Below are 24,145 nucleotides of genomic sequence, written 5' to 3' on the forward strand. Positions count from 1 at the left end.
TTAAAGAGAAAAATGTCACCCATTTTGCACACAACCAGTCCCATAAATGGTACATTTACGTTAAAAACATTGATCTGAAAGACCAAACATGGCCAGATCACGCAGGATAAACACAAAATGCTGGAGTAACTCAGCAGGTCAGCCCATCATAATTACACGGGAAAAAATTAGCTTAGTTCATAATCATCCTTAGTACCTAATCAGATGTACAGCACTTTGGTCAACGTGGGTTGTTTTTAAATGTGCTATACAAATAAAATTGACTCGGCTTGACTTGATAAATCATAGGAACAGAATTAGGCCATTTGACCCGTCTACTTTACCATTCAATCATGCCTGATCAGTCTTTCGTCTTATCAGTTCATAAATCATAGGAGCAGAATTAGTCTGATCCTGAATTATTCATAGGAACAGAAGTGGAAAAGTTAGATTATTCCCACTTCACAGTTCTTGGTCCAGAGCTCTGCAGGTTATGATATTTAGCACTCACACAGTTTTAAGTGGCAGAAGTTGTGGAACTGGAGGGTAGGTGTGTAGCTGCAGAGCATTATGTAGACTACACCCATAGCAAGATGGAGACAGTGAACGATGGGTGTGGTTTAGAAATACAGCGTGGAAATAGGCCCTTCAGCTCACCGAGTCGACCAGCGATCCCTGTACTTTAGCACTATCCTACACACTAGGAACAAGTTACAACCAAAGCCAATTAACCTACAAACCTGTACACCTTTTGGAATGTGGGAGGAAAGTGGAGTACCCAGGGAAAACCCACGCAGTCGTGGGGAGAACGTACAAAGTCCGTACAGATAGCATCTGTAGACAGGATCGGACCTGGGTCTCTGGAGCAGAAAGGCAGCAACTCTACCGCTGTGCTACCATGCCACCCCCACCACATAGACAAATGCCATCATTGACATTTTTGCTGTTACTTACTGTTATGAGCCTGCCCTGAATATTGATGCATATGGTCACAGAGTCCTTTCTAATCTGAAAGTTTGTGAATAGAAGTGAATGCTCTACCATCAGCAATAATCACAGACTCTGATGGTTGATAAAGGGAAGGGAATGATAAAGCAGCTCAAAATTGGCATACTTTGACCAGCGAAGCATTTGCACGAACATCCTAAGAGTATAATATTACTGGCTTTTAAATAACCAGGATTACCATCATTTATGGTAGGTACGAATCAATCCTACAGTGGCGCAGCGGTAGAGTCGCTGCCTTACAGCGGCAGAGACTTGGGTTCCATCCTGACTACAGGTGTTGTCTGTATGGAATTTGTATGTTCTCCCTATGACATGGGTTATCTGCAGATGCTCTGGTTTCCTCCAACATTCCAAAGATGTGCATGTTTATAGGTTAATTAGCTACTGTAAATTGTCCCTGGTGTTTAAGATAGAACTAGAGTACGGGGATCGCTGGTTGGCGGGGAGTCAGTGGGCCGAAGTGCTGTTTCCATGCTGTATCTTTAAACTAAACAAAAATTGTGGAGAGATTTATCCTCAATTCCTATTATCAACGTTTTTCAGGGCATTATGAAGCTATGTCCAAACAAATACTATTCCATGACAATCCAATATTCTCTTGTCCTCGTGTACAAACATATACAAATTACCATGCAGATTTCAGTTCCACAGTAATACCAATGCAACCTATGGCGACTACATTGCTTTAGTTTAGTTTATTGTCATGTGTACTGAGGTATAGTGAAAAGCTTTTTTGTGTTATCCGGTCAGCGAAAAGACTATAGACGATTACAATCAAATTCTCCACAGTGTACAGATACAAGATAAATGGTATAACATTTAATGTAAACCATAAACGATTTCTCTGCAGAATGGCCAAAATAAAAGTTCACTGGAATCACTTTAAATGAGCCAGATATTTGCTGCCAACTCTGCTCATGTATTTAGGACAGATGACTAAAGGTCATCAAAACATATTTGTTGTTCTTGGGCAATTTGCTATAGGAAAGGTATATTTCAGCAAAAATATTCCAAATGCACTGGTGAAATGACTATTTGAGATGTGATATTGTTGAGATTCAGTTTGTTCTGCAAACTAACAGTTTTGCTTTTAAATACAAAGCATGTGTGTAATTGTTACAAGTTCAGGTCAGGTTCTTGGCAGAGTACAAGTCTGTATAAGCAGCAGTGCCTCAGTCTGATTACCGACACATCCGCAAGACCTTATCTATTCTAAGCGATAATATTTACTATTCCGAGATTGGGTAAATGTCTGTATGACATTTAATGTTTGTATTCAATGTCCATGTAAACTCAGCTTCATCCGTGGTGAACTTCAAGCTATATTAAAACCAAACATTTATAATAAGCCAATGTGACTGTATTCTGTTACAACTGCCTGTATTGAGCAGAGCGAAAGGAAAAAAGCTGCAAGTACATTTGCCAGACAATTTCAAATGGCATTTTTAATGTGGGAAAGAAGGCATACAAAATGCTTATCCTCACTGTTCAGGGCATGGAGCATAAGAGTCAGTAAGTTACGATGTAGCATTATAGGACTTTGGTTAGGCTGCATTTTGAACATTGCATACAGTTTTGGTCATCCCATTACAGGAGGGAATTATGTACTTGTACTTCCAGATCCTCGGTTCTACAACACTCCAGGATCCTATCATTCACTGTTTAAATCCTAACCTGGTTTGACTTCCCAAAAACCAATAGCTCACACACATCTGAATTAATCCCCACTTGCCATTCTGTTGGCCCACTTTCCCAGCTGATCAAGATCTCGCTGTAATTCTTGATAACCTTCTTCACTTTAACGTCATCTGCAAACTTACTAACCATGCCTTGAACATTCTTGTTTAAATCGATGAGATAGATGAGAAAAAACAATGGGTCCTGCAAAGAACCCTTTGGTATATTTCGTTAGTCAAGGGAATCCAGTTTGAAAAATAACCTTCCATCATCACCCTCTGCTTCCTACCATCAAGAAAATTATATATTCAATTAACAAGCTCTCCCTGGACCACATATGATCTTACCTTCTAGCAGCCTACCATGAGAACCTTGCTGAAGCCTGCACAAACGATGATTTTCTTGCTTTCTTCTTCAAAAACATTATCAAATTCTACCTTACACAAAGCCTTGCCAACTCTCCCTGATCAACCTGTCTTTCAAATGCATGTACATCTTAACCCTCAGAATCCTTTCCAATAACTTTCCAATTACTCATGTTAGTTAGGTTTAGTCATCTATAGTTGCCAGGAATTTCTTTGCAGCCCTTCTTAAATGAATAAGGCCACAGCATTACCCATCCTTCAGCCTTCTGGCACCTTTCAATCTTTCATGGACAAAGGTGAATTACATCATGGTTCAAAAATAAAATGGTGCAAGTAACCTGTGACTTTGGGTCGAGTTTCAGCAATAATAAATCAAAATCAGAGAAAAAGAAAAAGGTCAACAGGCACAAGAAGACAGCCTGCATAGGATTATAAAAAGCAGGCCACGTTTACCCATTCTAATTGAACATTCAACAATCAAGAGTGTTTCATTGAACTATGTACCAACAAGAGAACAATGAAATTCGTACCTGCAGCAGCTTAACAGGCCTGTAAATACAATACACATAGATAATATAACTGAAAAATGATTAATGAAAGGATTGCAGTTACATGTTGCCTATGTGGATCTTGTGATAACATTTTACAATGCACCATGTGAAAGACTGCTTAACAAAACTTAGCAGGGGTGTCAAAGTCAGCTTGATTTAAAAAATGGCTCGTAGACAAGCAGCAGTGCGTTGTGGTACCAGGTAGCGTTGCAGACTAAAGGATGATAGAGAGTGGTGCATCAGTAGACTGTAGTGCATCAGTGCTTTTTTGACTAATGTGAAAATGATGAGGATATTCAAGTACAGAATAAAATCTGCAAATGGTCCAGTGATTATAAAAATTGCAAGGGTGGCACCCAGTGAGGACGACTCTGATTGGCTTTAAGATGATATAAGTGAGCTAGCAGTTCAGTTTATTATTATTGTCATGTTTAGTTTAGTTTAGAGATACTGCGCGGAAACAAGCCCTTCGGCTCACCGAGTCCGCGCCGACCAGTGATCCCACTAACACTATCCTGCACACCTAAGGAAAATTTACAATTATATCAAGCCAATTAACCTACAAACCTGTACGTTTTTGGAGTGTAGGAGGAAACTGGAGATCCCAGGGAAATTCCACGCAGGGTTACAGGGAGACTGTACAAACTCCATACAGACAGCACCCAAAGTCAAGATCAAATCTGGGTCTCTGATGCTGAAAGGCAGTAACTCTACCGCTGCGCCACCATGCCATCCAAGTTATAGTGAAAACTTTGTTTTGTGTGCCATACAGTTAAATCATACTGTGCAAGAGTACAGTCCTACACGGCAAGAGTTGAACATTAGTAATAGATGATCATCGATCTTCTGGGACAGCACTTAAAGGGTTGCCCCACTTCAGTGCCAACTTGCATCTATCCAGTCTCAAGACTATGCAAATATCGAGTTGGACTTTGGCCAAATCTAAACAGGTATGCATTTCGTAATTTCTTGCTTCAGTAACTTTAACGCCTGGTGTCCTGGCAGCACTAGGCGAGCGTGGGAATATCAATGATGGAGGGTGTCAGCCAGGGATTGGTCTGATCCAACGCAATGTTGTCAGTTCCTTTCACAGCAAGAGGTATTTACCTGAACCGTCCTGTGATCAAGTGTGGCAGAAACACGGTTCATCATGATCAAGGGCAAAAGAGCATCACAGAGTCTTACACACAGACACAGGTCCATTGTCCCAACTTACCCATGTTGATCAAGATACCCATCTACACTAGTCCCACCTGCCCGCGTTTGGTCCATATCACACTAAACTTTTTCTATCCATGTATCTGCCCAAATGGCCTCCTCCTGTGCCACGATGACACTACTTTGAAGAACAACAGATTATTCTCAGTCTCCTGAACACCTGCATTAATCTTCAGTGGAATAAACTCCTCTGTTATTTACCATGCAGAAATTTCAAAATTACTCCTTGCTGCTCTGGTTGAGTTCACCTCCATTCTGTCCTGCTCCACTTGACATTTTTTTCTTGTATTCCTTGCTACCAACCTCATAACTGATGAAAGATCATCAACATGAACTATTAACAGTTTCTCTCTCCACAAATATTGCCCAAACTGAGTATTGCCCAATACAAATATTTTGAGGATGTAACTAGGAAAATTGACTGGGGTGAGCCGGTGGGTGTGGTGTACCTTGATTTTCAGAAAGCCGACAAGGTCCCACATATGAGATTAGTGGGCAAAATTAGAGCACATGGTATTTGGGGTACGGTACTGACATGGATAGAAAATTGGTTGTCAGACAGAAAGCAAAGAGTGGGGATAAATGGGTCCCTTTCAGAATGGCAGGCAGTGACTAGTGGGGTACCGCAAGGCTCGGTGCTGGGACCGCAGCTATTTACAATATACATTAATGACTTGGATGAAGGGATTAAAAGTAACATTAGCAAATTTGCAGATGATACAAAGCTGGGTGGCAGTGTGAACTGTGAGGAAGATGCTATGAGGTTGCAGGGTGACTTGGACATGTTGTGTGAGTGCGCAGATGCATGGCAGATGCAGTTTAATGTGGATAAATGTGAGGTTATCCACTTTGGTGGTAAGAATAGGAAGGCAGATTATTAACTGAATGGTGTCAAGTTAGGAAAAGGGGACGTACAATGAGATCTGGGTGTCCTAGTGCATCAGTCACTGAAAGGATGCAGGCAGGTACAGCAGGCAGTGAAGAAAGCCAATGGAATGTTGGCCTTCATAACAAGAGGAGTTGAGTATAGGAGCAAAGAGGTCCTTCTGCAGTTGTACAGGGCCTAGTGAGACCGCACCTGGAGTACTGTGTGCAGTTTTGGCCTCCAAATTTGAGGAAGGATATTCTTGCTATTGAGGGCGTGTAGCGTAGGTTTACTAGGTTAATTCCTGGAATGGCAGGACTGTCATATGTTGAAAGACTGGAGCGACTAGGCTTGTATACACTGGAATTTAGAAGGATGAGTGGGGATCTTATCGAAACATATAAGATTATTAAGGGGTTGGACACATTAGAGGCAGGAAACATGTTCCCAATGTTGGGGGAGACCAGAACAAGGGGCCACAGTTTAAGAATAAGAGGTAGGCCATTTAGAACTGAGATGAGGAAAAAGTTTTTCAGTCAGAGAGTTGTAAATCTGTGGAATTCTCTGCCTCAGAAGGCAGTGGAGGCCAATTCTCTGAATGCATTCAAGAGAGAGCTAGATAGAGCTCTGAAGGATAGCGGAGTCAGGGGGTATGGGGAGAAGGCAGAAACGAGGTACTGATTAAGAATGATCAGCCATGATCACATTGAATGGCGGTGCTGGCTCGAAGGGCCAAATGGCCTACTCCTGCACCTATTGACTATTGCCCGAATCAATTGTCATATTCCTTTTCATTTCCGGCACCTGCAGCATTTTGTTTTTCAACGATTCCTTAATCTTTTTAAAAGCATTTAATCTGACTGGCAAGAAAAATGGGGTTGTATTTGAACAGTCCTATGTAAAGTCAAAGTCACATGGCCTCCTTGGCAGAGCTAAATGGTATTTAGAGCTTAACTTAGAATGTAACACCAAACAAACAAGTAGAAAAACAACAGAAATTAGACAGCTTATTGACAAAGCTGGCTCGTCCTTACAGCGAGAAGTGGGAATTATTTGGCTTAAGACAGATTGATTCCCTCCCTGTCTACCTTCAACAATTGTTGCATACAAGATGGTGGATCCTGTTTGATAAGCAGAGTGCCAGCTATTTTACACCATGGCTCATTTTCTGAATTTTCAGGCAAGTTCTGAACTGGTGGTGAGAAAGACTACCTGTGAACCTTCATGCACTGCTGGAGTCTCACTGTATGGTGCCCACATGGGAGCTGTAGTGTGTACAGGACTATCATTTAATTTCCTCTTGGAAGGTGCATTTCCCAAGGAGATCAGGAAAGATATGCAATAGTTTTTGTTGATGTTTGGCAGCAGAAGACTGTGCTCCATGACCTGAGACGTACGGAGACACAGACATCAGCTTCTGCTGTAAACTCATCAACTGAATAAATGATGCACATTAGACTGCGTGAAACATGTTTATCTTCAAATGCAAGGAGCGGCTTACAAACAAATTCTACAGAATGACAGAGGTAGAAGTGCTGCCTTACAGTGGGTTTAATCCTAACTACAGGTGATGTCGGTGCAGAGTTTGTATGTTCTCCCTGTGACCGTGTGAGTTTCCACCGGGTACCCTTGTTTCCTCCCACATTCCAAAGACGTGCAAGTTTGTGAGCTAATTGGCTTCTGTAAATTGTCCAGAGTGTATAGGATAGAAGTAGTGTATGGGCAATTGCCGGTCGGCGTGGACTCGGTGAAGGGCCTGTTTCCATGCTGTATCTCTAAACTAAAAGACGCAAGACTAAATGTTGAGGGATGCACCAGATCTTGGTGCAGTTACTGTAAAGGTCCTGTAGAAAAAGGCCACAGTTCAAGGTCTTCTCATCACTATAGGAACCTGTACAAAATACCTTCTCAGACCCATCACTCCTGGAATGTGTGCAAAACAGACATCACACAGATAGTGCAAAGCAGATAACCCTTGCCTTGTGACTGTGACATAAAGATAGTGTACTATATTTACAGACATGTGCTCACCATGACTGTAATTCATTGTCACAGCAACATGATTTGATCTATGTTTTAGTGGCAGAACACAATCCACCAGTTCATTGCAACCAAGTCAGAAGCTGGAGGATGACCTAGATTTGGGCGTCAGCCCAAACATCGGACAAGATCTAATCAAATCCCTCAATCTCTGACTCCGTGACTAGAGAGAATCTAGGCCGAGCATTTCAAAGACTCAGTCTTTTTGAACAAAAGCATTGCTTTCAGGAGAGTTATGAAACAATAAAGCCTTATAAGGAACTTAAGTCAAAAAAACAAATTGATTACTATTTAAAAAATATTTACTCGAGTATACAGTTGACTATAAGATTGCACAAATACACAACCCCACTCAAGCTAAAACAGAACACGAAGATTCAAAACTCAACATTCCTCAGTAACAACATAAAAATATCATACTTGGAGTAACAATAATACTTACTTAAAAGAAACATTTTTAGAATCTTTTTTATTATAAATTCTTGTAGTCTTCTCTTCATCCTCAGTAATCGAATTTAGGTTTTGTTCAGTCATTGGGACTGTTTCTTGACACTTAAACTCACATCAAGTCGTCTTCAGCAAACCATACAACTTTCCTGAACTTCAGAAAGGCGGGGTGAGCAAGTTTTGTTTTTCTGTTTCTAGCAGATGAAAACAGGCTTGAACTAATACCACGGGGCCCAGCCCAAAAAGTGAAGGCAGTCTTCCCCTCAATGGAGCCAAAGAAAAACAAACTGCTCAACAACCTCTCAGGGAGAAACTTCGTAGGAAAAGCGACTGTTGCAAAAAGTTATCTACTCACTGGAGGGAAGTTTATGGTGTCGTTTTTATCTCTCCTCTCTCTCTAGGCAACCTGCTATAATCTCTCAGGAGGAACACCTGCAGCAGCTCATGAGAAATGCGTCCCTCCTCCTGGAGTCTGCATCCAATTGTGAACATCATTGCTGGCTCCCCAGACGTACAGAGGTGGCGCACAGCACGCCAGTCTTTTCCACCCGTCGACGAGGTAACCGAGAGTCTCAATGTTATACCTTTGTCCATTCCGATTATAACTCCATAGAAGTTGACTCCGAAATGACAAGCAACGCGCACTATTAATAAGAAAGACACATTAAAAAAAAACAAAAAACTTTTGGCGCCTCACAAAGGTACATATGCAAAGTTTGATCTTTGAGTGACAGCTTTCAGCCTTCGTAAGACTGGGTGCAGAGCCAGGGTATTTAACCTTCTCCCCACTACACTCGTAGCTTCTGAAATTAAAGACGCACTCACACAAGAGGCACTTTTTTTTTTACAGGAAACTACTAATTAACGGCAAATGGTTTGCGTTTCCATTGCGTAGTTTTCCTGTGTAGATTAACTCGGCGAGATGGACTTGTTGGGTTTGTTAAAAATCCTTGAAGGCCTCTTCAATGTGACTTTGGAGAACAGTCAGTCAGTAACATGAAGAAGTCTGTCCCATTCTCCGACAGATTTCAATGACGTTGCACCCAAAGCAATTTAAAGCCAATGTGACTATCTCCCCCACTCTATGGAGTTCCATGGCAGACTGAAGAGAACGCATACCAATTCATGGCGATTTTCTTAACATAAAGTCTGATGAAATGGTGAAAAGCTTTACCTCTGCGGAGAATCTCTTAATCACCTGAAATATCCCAGCTCTGTGAATGGTTTGTAATATTGGAGTGAGTAGATCAGCCCCCCTAGTGGCTAGAATACAGGATGGTTTCCCCTGGTGGTACAGTATTCACATTTACAACCAAATAGCTGGTGAAATAATAGGAGTCATTTAGACGACTTGCGCAGGATTGTGGGGTTCAATTGGACTATTTTTTTGTGTTAACTTTGAGGATCTTGTATTCCTTTGAAGGAAGGTGCCTCCGCATGGTAAAATGAATATTTTTTAGCAAAGCTTCATTGCATCCAAGGCAGTAATTTAATTCGCCATTCAATGCACTTCTATTGAGTTCAGGCTCCTCGAGGTTCTGTAGAATGGTGTGCCTGTGATTTCTAAGATTTCTCATATTGAGCATCAGATGTATAAAATTACAAAGATTAAAGGTGTGAACATTTTATAGGGATATTTTCTTCAATTAGCAGAAAGATTTTTCTGTGCACAGTATTTTCATTATTGCCAGCATGTATTTTGAGATGGCTTGTTATATACAAGCCATCTCGAAATACATGCTAGCAATAACAGGGATGTGATGCTGAAGCTCTCTCAGGTGCTGGTCCAGCTGCATTTTGAATATTGTGAGCAATTTTGGGCAGCGTATCCGAGGAAGGATGTGCTGGATCTGGAGAGGGTCCAGAGGAGGTTTACAAGAATGATCCCAGGAATAAGTAGGTTAACATATGATGAGCACTGGGCTGATACTTGCTGTAGTTTCCACCTTCACAGTTTCCACACTCTCTTTCATTAATATTGTAGATATTAAAGTTAATATTTTTGGAGAGCATATTACATGGAGTATATATAAATGTATTTTGATTACATTTTAATGCCTAGAGGATTATATGATAGAATTCTAATAGCAAATTTTTGTCAGAGAAAAGATTACATTTTCTCATGATTAATTTTATAGAAAACTCACAAATAGGAGAAAAGGCACCCTCATGTTCTGCAAGGTTGCGATGTGGATATTGGGTATCTCTGCACCACAAATAGGATTTCTTACCCTCTGGAATCTGGCCTCACTTTGCAGTAGGCTTTGAGTCTTTGCAGTTGTTTCTATTTCAAGTCATCTTGGATCCTCATTGATAACTTATTAGCGCACAAGCATCAGAAATTGTAGGAGTTATCCCGTAATACAACACAAACTGTGTCCTTGATTGCATTGGACAGGTGGCCAAAGGCGGATGCATATTCATTTTTGAAAACCTTATTCTTATCCTGATTTCAGAGATCTGAAAATATGGGCCCTTAACATTACAAATAATTTGTTGTAATATGAATTTCTTAAATGTACTGAACACTATTCTGGTTCTCCAAGAGCAAATTGTGCTCATTTATTGAGTGGCTTGCTGTGTTTCTCTGTTCCCAAGCATTTTTTCCTTTTTATATCTTGCTAACTATTGGACCACACCGGCTCCAATTGTGCATAGATGAACCATTCCCTCATGGCAAAACTGGTTGCAAAGCTCAAGCATTTCCAGAGAGAATAGTTTTTAAGTGCTTTCTCAATATTTTGCAGTTAAAAAATTAAGACATTGAAGGGAAATTTCCTACTGCAGTTTGTTTTACTTACGCACACTTATCATTTAAATTCCCACTGAATAATTTTAAAAACTATAACTTTAAAAACATGTTTTTCTGAATGTATTTTATACAGTAATCAAAACTGGCAATGCTGGAAACATTTGGCAGATTAGGTGGCATTTTGGAAAGAGAAAGGGTTAATGTTTCTGGTCGAAGACCTTTAATTCCAATGATTGCAGGAATGGGCGACGTTTCGGGTCGAGACCCTTCTTCAGTCTCGACCCAAAACGTCGCCCATTCCTTCTCTCCTGAGATGCTGCCTGACCTGCTGAGTTACTCCAGCATTTTGTGAATAAATACCTTCGATTTGTACCAGCATCTGCAGTTATTTTCTTAATTCCAATGAAGTATCTTCATCCTAAAATGTAATCTTCATCTTAAAATTCTAGTTCCTTTTCCATGGAAGCCATGTAAATTGCTGAATATTTCCAACATTTCCTGTTTCTGTTTCAGATTTCTATCATCTGCAGTCTGTTAGTTGTTATACACTGTATTCATATATTTTAGGAAAATATTTTGAGGTAACAACTGGTTAAAAAACATGAAGACACAAGAAACTGCAAATCAAAGTCAAGTCAAAGTCAACTTTATTGTCAATTTCCAGTTAGTTTACACAGACAGAAAATGGAAATACCGTTTCCCACAATCCCGAGGAATAAAGTGCATTAAATTAAGTTAAAATTAAAAAGGCACAGCAAACAACAATCAATATAAAATATAGTCACTTCAATGAAAAAAAGATGAAGATGAATATATTACAATAAAAAAATAATGAACAGTAGTGCAAAGCCTGTCCATAGCAGCGTTAAAAAAAAAAGTGTGGTGCTGGATGTGCGTGTGTGTGGGGTGTTAAAGTCCAAGTCCAATGGGGGCAGGGGAGAGAGGAGGGAGGGAGGGGAGAGAGTTCAGCATCCTGACAGCCTGGTGGAAAAAACTGTTCTTTAGTCGGGTGGTGCTCGACCTCAGGCTGCGAAACCTTCTCCCTGAAGGCAGGAGGGTGAAGAGGCTGTTGGAGGGGTGGGAGGGGTCACCCACAATGCTCAATGCTTTGCGGGTGAGGCGGGTGGTGTAAAGGACCAGGAGTGTTGGGAGTGAGGCACAGTGATCCTCTCAGCAGTGTTCACTATGCGCTGCAGGGTCTTACGGCTGGAGGCTGTGCAGCTTCCGAACCACACAGTGATGCAGCTGCTGAGGATGCTCTCATTGGCGCCTCGGTAAAAAGTGTACATGATGGGTGTGGGGGCTCCCGCTCTCTTCAGTTTGCGGAGGAAGTAGAGGCGCTGCTGGGCTTTCTTGGCGATAGACGTGGTGTTGTTGCTCCAGGAGAGATCCTCGGTGATGTTCACCCCCAGGAATTTGGTGCTGCTCACCTGCTCCACAGCAGCACCATTGATGGTCAGTGGGTGGGGGTGTTGGGTGTGCGTTCTCCTGAAGTCGACAACAATCTCCTTTGTTTTCTCCACATTCAGGAAGAGATTGTTGTCTGTGCACCACGCGGCCAGCTGGTTCACCTCCTTCCTGTAGTGGGTCTCGTCGTTGTTGCTGATGAGACCCACCACGGTTGTGTCGTCCGCAAACTTGACGAAGTGGTTGGAGCTGTGGGTGGGTGTGCAGTCGTGGGTCAGCAAGGTGAAGAGCAGGGGGCTTAGCACACATCCTTGTGGGGCCCCCGTACTCAGCGTGATGGTGTCCGATGCTGGAATCTTGAACAAAAAACAATCTGCCGGAGGACCTCAGTGGATCAGGCCGCATCAGATCCAAAACTGGCTCTCCATTTCTCTCAATGGATGTTGTCTGACCCGCTGAGTTCCTCCAGCAGTTTTGTTTTGGTTAAAATACTATTTCCTCCATGTCTGATTTAGCAATTAATAAACATCACATATCTGCTGCATAAGAAAAAGTCTAATTTTATTGTATGGCTCTACCAAAATGTGACAAAAAAATCAAATGTTCCTGAGATAAATAGAAGATTGTAACATGTGTGGGGTTTGGAGTTTTGAAGACTTCCAGATGTAACATACTTATCACTGTGGGTTCTGCTGTTCTGAGAGGGAGTTTGCTTTTGCTCTCTCTGCCGTGTTTTTCAGATGCTGCTATAAATGCATCACATTTGGCTGGTTTCCAATTCACGGTGGCCAACTGGGAGCATGGTTCATGCTGGCAGCTTGATCCCATGTTACCAAATGGATCTGATCCAAGACAGACCAGGTCTCCAAGGGAAACAAATAACTGGCTGGCTGCCATGTATGTTTCGCCCATTGCTTACCTGAATAAAACAACATTCAAATTACCATCAGAGCCACAAGGAGTTGGGCAGATTTTTGAAGCAGATGCAGATGAGTGCCTGCAGCAGCTTGTTATTTTGCTTTGTGAAACAGTTGCTGGGCAGTGGTTGTGCTAGTGTGGGTCTGACTGATTTTACTGGTCTTATCTCACTAAAATAATTGCTTGCTTCGTCTTCACTGAAATTGAACAAATGAATGTGCAAAATACATAAGTATTCAGTGCAAATCATAAACAGACCCCATAGTGTAACACCATGATAAAATTAAACATTGGGCAGTGCAGGGTCATCCTTCAACCTGAAACACTGGTTCCTTGGCCCAGAGGTGAAGTGCAGATCTGTGGAACTCCTAATGGAACCATTCCTATGTCTGACCAAATTAGCCATCAGTAAGTCGGTCCAGCCTGCAGACTGTCAGGCTCTCCACTTGTATGACTACATTTCTTCATGGGTTTCCCAGGTGAGAAAATCTTGGACATCCACCATAAACTGATTTATGGACACCAGTGGGATTGGGGAAAGGACTCAAGATATTGGAGTACCTCAGCGGGTTAAACAATGTCTTTTGAGAAATGCTGCCAGATCTGCTGAGTCACTCCAACACTTTGTGTACTTTTGTGTAAACCAGCATCTTGAATTCCTTGTTTCTACTGTAAGATTAGGGAATCTACATATATCAATAACATCCACAACTGCACCTTAGCATCATAGAGTCATACAGCGTGGAAACAGGCCCTTCGGCCCAACTTGCCCACACTTGCCAACATGTCCCATTTACACTAGTTCCACCTGTCTGCATTTGGCTCATATCCCTCTAAACCTGTCATTTCCATGTAGCTGTCTAAATGTTTCTTAAATGTTGCAATTATACCTGCCTCCACTACCTCCTCTAGCAGCATGTTCCATACACCTACCACCCCTTGTGTGAAAAGGTTATCTCTCAGGTTCCTATTAAATCTTCCCCCCTTCACATTAAACCTATGCCCTCTGGTTCTTGATTGCCCTACTCTGAGTGAAAGACACCGTGTATCTATCTGATCTAAACTCATGATTTTGTACACTTCTATAAGATCACCCCTCATCCTCCTGCGCTCCAAGGAATCCCAGCCTACTCAATCTCGACCCATAGCTCAGACCCTCTAGTCCTGGCAACATCCTCGTAAATCTTCTCTGCACCCTTTCCAGCCTGACAACCTCTTTCCTTTAAAATGGTGCCTAAAACTTAACACAATACTCTAATGCAGCCTCGCCAAGTCGGTCCTGCTGAGCGCCCGCCATGATCTGTCTCTGCCCCCAGGGTCATCTGGCACAACTGACCCTTGCATGAACCATTTTTTTGGCACTTTACCTTGTTTCCCCCTTTCCCACCCCCCCTTATGTTATTTTAGTTTTTTGCCGTGATTTATTTATATATTTTATAGCATCAATATGGAAGTGACATTCTCAATCTCGTTGCACTTGTACAATGACAATAAAATATATTGTATTGTATTGTATTGTACAAAGGCAATATGACCTCCCAACTATTATACTCAATGCTCTGACTGATGAAGGCCAGTGTTCCAAAATACTTTTTGACCACCCTATCTACCTGAAATGCCACTTTCAATGAACCATGTATCTGTACTCCTAGATCCCTCTGCTCTACAACATTACCCTGATCCCTACCATTTACTGTGTAGATTCTGCCATTGTTATTGCTCCCAAATGAAACACCTCACATTTCTCTGTATTAAATTTCATGGATAGGACAGGTTTGGAGGGATGTGGGCCAAGCGCGGGAGGGTGAGATTAGTGCAACTGGGACATGTTGGCCGGTGTGGGCAAGTTGGGCCGAATGGCCTGTTTCCACACTGTATCACTCTATGACTAACCATTCCTCAGCCCACCTGTCCAACCAATCAAGATGCTGCTGCAGTTTTGATAACCATCTTTACTATCTACAATACCACTCACTTTTGTGTCATCTGCAAACTTGCTAACCATGCCATGTACATTCTCATCCAAATCATTGATATAGATGACAAACAACAATGGGTCCAGCAGCGAACCCTGAGGCACACGACTAGTCACAGGCCTCCAGTCTGAAAAGCAGCCTTCCATGAAGCTAATTTTCTATCCATGTGTAACCTTTTGCAATTTCAAATTAAGTTCAAGTGTAGTGTCTTTCCAAATAGGAAAGAAAATGAAGAAATAAACACTTGGATTCTTGCAGAAAACCATGTCTCAGACAAGGGGCTATTATATGATCATTTGATTCTGTAGCTTGTAGCAAAGGAATTTTGTTCTTAGAAAAGCTGCCCACAAAGATTATGGGTTTTGTGGCATGACAGCCCCAATTTTGACACGATGGTCAATCTAACAACATCTATAAACTATGACATGCAGGAACTGTGAAGTTATCAGGCTGGTAAACCACAAGGTAACAGGATGGCAAATAATCACCATTTTAACCAATTTCCAAAAATAAATGACACGTATCATATACTTTTTTCAGAGTCAGAGAGGTTATTCAGTAATTATTCCAGTATATATAATTTAAAACGTTATGTTTTATGTGGTGAGCTTAAAGTTCTTACTGTTTCAGCAGCAAAAATACCAAGCACTTTTTAAAACAAAGATTTCACATTAAACTACTTAATTGATTGCAACTGCAAGACTGCAATACTGTTTCCTGCAAAGGACCAGAGATTCAGTGATGGTAACCTCTGCATTTTTGCTTGTGGCTGTCTGTGTGCAGACATCTGAAATTCTTGTTAGTTTCACAGAGTAATGGGAATGATAACTGATACTTGTGCCATCATAACAACCATAAAAGTTAGATTATTATCTTGTTAATTACTCACTAATGTCCTGGGGTTGCCTATGTAAGAGTATAAATAATGAACAAGTTTCTATATCTTGCTTCAGTGAAAATGCCTGAGCATGTCATTATAATTTATGACTAGGCATGCTTCCAGTCAAATGTTTTTGTTGGGAGAATTTGTTGTACATTCATGATGTTACAGTTTTATTGCAGCCTAAATCGAGTGTCAATTGAGATCCTGATAGCCAAATGAAGCACAGTACAACTGTACAGAGGAATGAATCCCAGTTTACTCCATTTAAGGAATCAGTTTCAATTTAAATGTTTGCTTTTGTGTGGAAATGAAGCAATTTCACCTTTGAGCTGACAGTAAACTTGAAGTATGAGTACTTTAGTAAAATGATAAGTGGCATTTGTTCAAGTCAAAAGAGACAGGAAATGCTGGAATCTTGAGTAAGAAACAAAGATCTAGAGGAACTCAATGAGCCAAACAACATTTGTGAAAGGAAATAGACAGATGGCATTTTGGGCAGGGACCCATCTTCAGACTTGTAGCAGCGTGAAGAAAAGTGGTCACCAGTCCATTCCCCCCACAGATGCTGCCTGACCTGCTTACTTCCTCGAGCAATTTGTTTTTTAATCAAGAGGCAGTTGTTTCCAGGGCATATTTTCTAACACTATTCGTGAAGCGGACGTAGGGAACTGCCCTTGATTCCGGCAGCCTGAGCACAACACGATGCAGCTGGAAGCTAGGGTAGCCAACTGTCCCGTATTAGCCGGGACATCCCGTATTTTGGGCTAAATTGGTTTGTCCCGTACGGGACCGCCCTTGTCCCGTATTAGTAGGGTTTCCAACTTCCTCATTCCCAAATAAGGGACAAAGGGTGACGTCATCACCCGCGTCCCACGTGACCTCGCCCAGCCAGCGGCCACGTGCTCCCGTTCCACCAATGGCGGCCGCTCGGGCCGGGAGGCGTGTTGCTACGCAACCTTCATTTGGGGGCTCCCAGAAATCGCAACAAAATGTAGTAATAATCAGCAAGGTCTTAAAATTCTGGGTTTAAATGTAGAGATTTGGGCTAACTTGGTGTAAAATTTAACAGAAATGCCGCGGGGAAGAGCTCAGCGGGTCAGAAAGCGAAACAGAGTTAATGTTTCGAGTTGGCGACCGGTCGTCATTCCCAAATCGCTTTAAGTCGGACGGTGGAGCATTGTGCCTCCTTGTAGGAAGGTGGTTTCAAAAGTACATGTGCGGATCTCTGCAGTGGGCGGATGCATGGCAGATGCAGTTTAATGTGGATAAGTGTGTGGTAAGAATAGGAAGGCAGAGTATTATCTGAACGGTGTCAAGTTAGGAAAAGGGGAAAGTACAACGAGATCTGGGTGTCCTAGTGCATCAGTCACTGAAAGGAAGCATGCAGGTACAGCAGGCAGTGAAGAAAGCCAATGGAATGTTGGCCTTCATAACAAGAGGAGTTGAGTATTGGAGCAAAGAGGTCCTTCTGCAGTTGTACAGGGCCCTAGTGAGACCGCACCTGGAGTACTGTGTGCAGTTTTGGTCTCCAAATTTGAGGAAGGATATTCTTGCTATTGAGGGCGTGCAGTGTAGGTTTACTAGGTTAATTCTCGGAATGGTGGGACTGTTGAAAGACTGGAGCGACTAGGCTTGTATACACTGGAATTTAGAAGGATGAGAGGGGATCTTATCGAAACGTATAAGATTATTAAGGGGTTGGACACGTTAGAGGCAGGAAACATGTTCCCAATGTTGGGGGAGTCCAAAACAAGGGGCCACAGTTTAAGAATAAGGGGTAGGCCATTTAGAACGGAGATGAGGATAAACTTTTTCAGTCAGAGAGTTGTGAATCTGTGGAATTCTCTGCCTTAGAAGGCAGTGGAGGCCAATTCTGTGAATGCACTCAAGAGAGAGCTAGATAGAACTCTTAAGGATAGCAGAGTCAGGGGGTATGGGGAGAAGGCAGGAACAGGGTACTGATTGAGAATGATCAGCCATGATCACATTGAATGGCTGGCTTGAAGGGCTGAATAGCCTACTCCTGCACCTATTGTCTATTGTCTATTGCAGAATATGGGCAGGAAATACATCACGCCCTTCATTGGGTGGCGATTGCAGTGTGAGCGAGTGCGGCCAGCGCCTGCTCCATGTATATAATGGCACTGGAGACATCAAGTGCAGCTCTCTCAGTGTTAATAATGCCGGCTGCGCACTATGTTCCCATTGTGGCAGCTCGGCCCCCTTTTCCTCCTGGCGGCCGGCGCCTCCCTCTCTTGTGAGCCGGGCTTGCCCGCTTCAACCACAAACTCCACTGGCATTGTATGCAGGTTTACCAAGGACGCTGCCTTAGTCTGTACGTTCTGGGGAGGGGAAAGGAATAAAAAAACACGGCGACTTCCCGCCCACCCAACCAACCAACCAAACATGCCCTCCAAGACAGCAGAGTCCAGCTCGGTTTACCCGCTGCCGCAAGGAATTAAACTGGACTGTCAATGGGGAACCTGCAATTAGTGTCAAAGAATGGCTCAGTTTCTGACTTTTTTGTGGATTGGACGAATTCCCGCATGTTTAAGCAATTTAAGTGGATTGTAACCGCGGCGAGACTTGGAAGCACTGATTTAATGTTACTCCCTCAGAGGTTCCCCATTGACAGTCTGGTTTAATTCCTTGCGGCAGCTTGGTTTTCGTTACTCAAGTAAGTTTTGCCAGAAGAAAGCAGCACTGCCATCAGATCCAATTTGTGCAAGATGCAGGTAGATTAGCCTTTTCAAATAGTAATTGCCTTTCTAGGGATTTTTTAGAATTGCTGAGAGAAATCTTAGAATCTAGTTTAAAAAATTTCTGGTCATGACCTGATAAATTACTCATTAACATCAAATAAAATGACCAGTTTCTTGAAAAGAAAATAATCTGATTGCAATACTAAATACTTTGATCAGTACGCGTGTCACAGCTAATGGGGAGATGGCAGTAGAATGGGGTTAGGAAGGAGAAATAGATCAACCATGATTGAATGGTGGAGTAGACTTGATAGGCTTAATTCTACTATTACTTATGATCTAAACCATTGTCTTTGTTCTTTTGCCATTTCAAGGGAGTTTGAATCTTTTTTCTCATTCGTCTCATATTTAAATTAAAAACAAAATCATTTTGTGGAATGAGGAGATCAAAAGCAAGTCCTGCATTTATTACTTTGGCCCTGACCTGAGTTCCTGTGCCCCTGCTGTCTTTCTGCTGAAGGCGCATTCACAGTTCTGCTGAGTACTGAGTTTGAGGATTTAGATGCAGTGTCACGAAAGTAACCACAGCATATTTCCAAGTCAGAATTATCTGCAGATCCATTTCTTATTGCAGTGAAATGGCCATATTATCTTGTTTAATTACATATTCTTCTGCATATTCTGCTGTCCTCAGGAATGTTAATACAGTTAATTTGACAGGTTAGCAAAATGGGAGCAAAACAAGTTTGCGCCTCTTCTCGCCTCCAGTTCCCCCCCATCTTTCAGTTTAAAGAAGGGTTTCGACCCAAAACATCACCTATTCCTTTTCTCCAGAGATACTGCCTGACCCGCTGAGTTACTCCAGCATTTTTTGCCCATCTTCAGTATAAACCAGTTTCTACAGTTCTTTCTTACATAGAACAGGTTGTAAAACTGGAAAAGACACAAAGTACAGGAGTAACTCATCGCCCGCGTCCCACGTGACCTCGCCCAGCCAGCGGCCACGTGCTCCCGTCCCACCAATGGTGGCCACTCGGGCCGGGAGGCGTGTTGCTACGCAACCTCCGTTTGGGGGCTCCCAGAAATCGCAACAAAATGTAGTAATAATCAGCAAGGTCTTAAAATTCCGGGTTTAAATGTAGAGATTTGGGCAGCATTCCCAATCTCGTTGTACCCCTGTACAATGACAATAAAGATATATTGTATTGTATTGTATTGTATTTCTGGAGAACGGGGATAGGTGACATTTTGGGCCGGGACCCTTCAGACTGTGAGTGGTGCTGGGGAAAGAAAGCTGGAAGAGGGGAGGGTCAGGACAAAGCCTGGAAAGTAATAGGTGGATGCAGGTGAAGGTTTTTTGGGAGGGAGGGAATTTGGTAGTTACCTAAAATTGGAGAATTCAATGTTTAAACTGTTGGGTTGTAAGCTGCTTCTCCAACTTTTGTGTGGCCTCACTCTAGCTATGGAGGAGGCCGAGGACCGAAAGGTCAGTGTGGTAATGGGAAGAGTAGTTAAAATGGTTAGCAACTGGGAAATCCAGTAGGCCTTGATGGGCCGAGTGCAAGTGTTTGGTCTGCCTGCAGTCATCAATGTAGTGGAGAGAGAGTGAGGGAATGGTGCCAGTGTATGTTTTTGGTGCCAGTCCTACCTTTTATAGTTTTGTTTTGATTAAATATATATATATGTTTAACTTGAAACAGATTTTGTTTTCTTTTGTGTTTTAGAATTTTCCATATTAATATTACAGAGTAACCTGGGGTCAAAGATAAGGAAATTATAGACACAAAACACTCACCTGTATCCACCTATCACTTGCCAGGTTTTGTCCTGCCCCTGCCTCCTTCCCAGCTTTTCCCCCTCCCACTTCAATCAGTCTGAAGAAGGGTCTGGGCTCGAATCATTATCTATCTGTTCTCCAGAGATACAGCCTGACACTCTGAGTCACTCCAGCAATTTCTGTCCTTGTTTGTAAACCAGCATCTGCAGTTCCTTTTTTCTACATTGTAAAACTGGAAAGTGGGTGAGAAGTGAGGTACAGCTGTGTTTTTTAAACTGTTGGGCTTCATTCATTTTGAGCTTGTTAACCTATCAGTTGAACCAATAATCTAGGTACTTGCAAGAAAGGTTAAAACTGTTTTAAGAAATCTTGTCCAATAATCATCATTGCCTGATCACTCCTGGCCCTCAGGACAACTTCCTTTAAGATCGGCATAGTGGTGAATTCGTTTAGGATAAATTGCAATCATGCTTCAATGATGATATTACCCCTACCCCCACTCAAGAGATTAAGAACGTGCTGATTACAGTAGGGATTGTAATACCAAGTCCTATAAACTCAACTTTACAATTTCAATCTACAATCTACTTAAGGAGTGTGCAACTCAGTCTTGTGTGTGAACATAAAAAGCTGTAGAATCTCAAACTAAGAAAGATCAGAGGTTTTTGTTTTCTAGTTGTAGAATTTTTCTATACTCCATGTTTATACAATTCATAACCCTGTGTTATATAATTATCAGTTCTTCATTGTGACAAATAAGGATGTGATTGTCAGCACAAACCAGCAGCCCTCTACCTCAGTGGTGATTTCATTATCACAATTTACTAAGCATAGCTGGTGTCGACAACATCATTTGTCAGAACTAAACATAGCATTGTACTGTTTCTTCAGTAGCTTCTGCAAAATTACAGAGGGGTTTACATCTTTATAACTATGTCTAGCTTACTTCTAGAAAGAGCATAATTTGGGCAAAAAGTTTCATGCACCAACAAGTATTATTCTACTTTACTTAAACTCCACAACTGTTAAGGACTTTATTATTCCTTTAGAATCTAAATGCCCTGTATTCCTGTAACGATTACCCTGCACTTCATTCATCGTAATCCCTTTTCTTTTTCTGAGCCAAGAATCTGTTACTCTTACCTGATCCTGGTCTGCCTGTCTGTGATTCCAGACCCAACATCGTCCAGTAAACTGTTCAATTCAGGTCAACAATCAACCCTAGACCTAGATTATAACAGCTAGTAGAACACAATGGACAGTGATGAGGTGAGCAAGGTTAAAGGACATTGACATCTTAAAGGGGTTTGACAATGTTAGCCCATGCAGGAGCACAAGCTAGAATTGTCAAGATGGTGGAAAACTCTGGTGTTGGTGTGGCTATGCAGAAAGACACAGTGAGACCTGGAAGAATAATATCAGACAAAATGGATACTGAATTGCTTTTGCAGTGTAAAGGAAGGGTAACCAAATGTATTGTTGGAGACTAAAGCTTTAAGAAAGGTATTTAAATGAGGAACATTTTGTGTTCTACTAGCTGTAATAACTCTAGACTTTCAGATCTTGGTTGCTGAAAGCATGGTCCAGCACAGTACAAAGAAGGGAGCTTGTGTTGCTAAAGAGGGCTAAGTTAGACAATCCAGTTTTCACTTGGATTAGAAGGTTTCAGCTACAGGGAAGGTTGGATAGATTTGGATTGTTTTCTCTGGAACGCTGGAGGTTGAGGAGAGACTTGATAGTATATAAAATCATGAGAGGCATTGATAGGGTAGACAGTCAGAACCTTTTTAACATGGTGGAAATGTCCAACGGTAGCGGGCATAGCTATAAGGTAGGAGGGGGAAAGTTTAATAGAGACTAGACGGGCGTGGACCCGTTGGGTCCAAATCTCTCCTGCAACCCACCGTCCAAACCTTTCCTGCGGGCCCGGCAACCCTCCCCCAACTGACGACCCGTGGACCCATTGCCGGCTGGGGAGTCTCCCCCGGGGCTGGAGGTGGGTGAGGGGGGAGAGGAAAGGGGAGAGGGAGCCACTCACCCTGGCCCCGGGCGGCCATCGCGACGGCCAGAGCGATCCATGGACCCGTTGGGTGCAAACCTCTCCTGCAGCGGCAGCTGGACTGTGATGGCCGTTGCTTTGAGCGGTGGCGGTGCTCTCCCCATGTGGGACCCGGATCAGCGACCAATCAGGTGTTAAGGTCGGAGCCAATCAATCGACCCCACGTGGTGGGGAGCGGCAGGAGCCAATCAGGACGCATCGGATCCCACATGGGGGGGAGGTGGTAGAGCCAATCAAATTTATTAAAGTTTTAAAAGTGATTTGTTAAAGTTTATAAAGTGAACAATTTAAAATATAACAACCATTTGAACCACAGGCCAATGGTGAGTAAGGTGAGCCTAAAATTGGTGCACTATCGTGTACCGTTTTGGCTGTATTTCAGGTACGCACAAACAAACAGACAAGATGAGTAATATATATATATATAGATGTGTGAGCAGCAAGTTTTTTTTACCCAGTAGGCCTGGAATGGATTGCTGGAGGTGGTGGTGGAGGCTGATACAATAATGGTGTTTAAAAGGATTTTAGATAGGCACATGGAAGCGCAGGAAATAGAGGAATATGGATCATATGCAGACAGATGAGATTAGTTCAGTTAGGCAAAATGTTCAGCACAAACATTGTGGGCTGAGGAGCCCGTTCATGTGCTGTTCTGCTCTATATTCTAAAGGCATGTAGAGTCAGAAGAGGTTACAGGCATTGGAATAGGAGAAATTCAGGAAAGACATGAATGAGTTCTTTTAAATCTGAACATTGTTGATCTGAACTATCATGGGTCAGTAAACACAATGCTTAACACTGATTAGTACATCTTAGGATAATGGCCAACATTGACATTGACATTGACAACAGACATTGACAAATTTGTCCACATACACAACACAAGGTCAGGTTGATCTAGAATGATAAAATGCTGGATATTTGTTACTGGGCCGTGTTTATTGAAGGGAACCTCACTTTTACGTTACCAAGATCCACTTATGTATAATTAATTATTAATCATGTTATTAATGTAATAATTAATTGTTAATTAATTAATTATTAATTAATATCTGATACAAACAAGGGGAGTGGGAGTAAATGGCTGCCCACAGTTAAAAAAAACTTGGGAATAGGAAAATTAAAAGGATTGACCAACTCCAATATTTACTCAGCTCTGCATTCTCAGCAAGTTTAGAGTGAATGATTGAGTATAGTGGTCAGGAAGTCATTTTGCAGTTTTATACAACTTAGGTTAGGCCACTTTGGAGTGTAGTGTGCAGTTCTGGTTGTCCCATTAAAGGAAGGATGAGGAAGCTGTTGCAGGTCCTACCATGAACTCTATACTTTCCCTTACATTTGACCTCACACTTATCTGGAGTAAACGCCATTTGTCATTTGCCAGCTATAGTGGTTGTCAGAGGTGCATATGTGCATTTCTCAGCAGCATCGTACTATGTTCCTTTTGGCCTACAGTGACCTAGAGTTTGTTCCAAAGACTTAGATCCCCAGTAATTTCCTTAAATTTAACTCCTGTGTTAA

General features: G+C 42.1%; 1 protein-coding gene across 3 annotated transcripts in view; it reads right to left on the reverse strand.

Annotated features, from left to right (window-relative positions):
• The window catches only part of gramd2b (GRAM domain containing 2B), a 101,221-nt gene that overhangs the window by 53,243 nt on the left and 23,833 nt on the right, over positions 1-24,145 (reverse strand). The window contains exon 2 of one of the 3 annotated variants that reach the window (XM_078397003.1): positions 8,146-8,794. The exons of the other annotated variants lie outside the window; for them this stretch is intronic. Coding sequence (XP_078253129.1) covers positions 8,146-8,237 — 92 coding nt within the window. The 5' untranslated portion in view covers positions 8,238-8,794. The remainder of the gene's footprint in view (positions 1-8,145; positions 8,795-24,145) is intronic. 3 annotated transcript variants of the gene reach the window in all.

The sequence above is a fragment of the Rhinoraja longicauda genome, chromosome 3 (genome assembly GCF_053455715.1).
Source record: "Rhinoraja longicauda isolate Sanriku21f chromosome 3, sRhiLon1.1, whole genome shotgun sequence".
Lineage (NCBI taxonomy): Eukaryota > Metazoa > Chordata > Chondrichthyes > Rajiformes > Arhynchobatidae > Rhinoraja > Rhinoraja longicauda.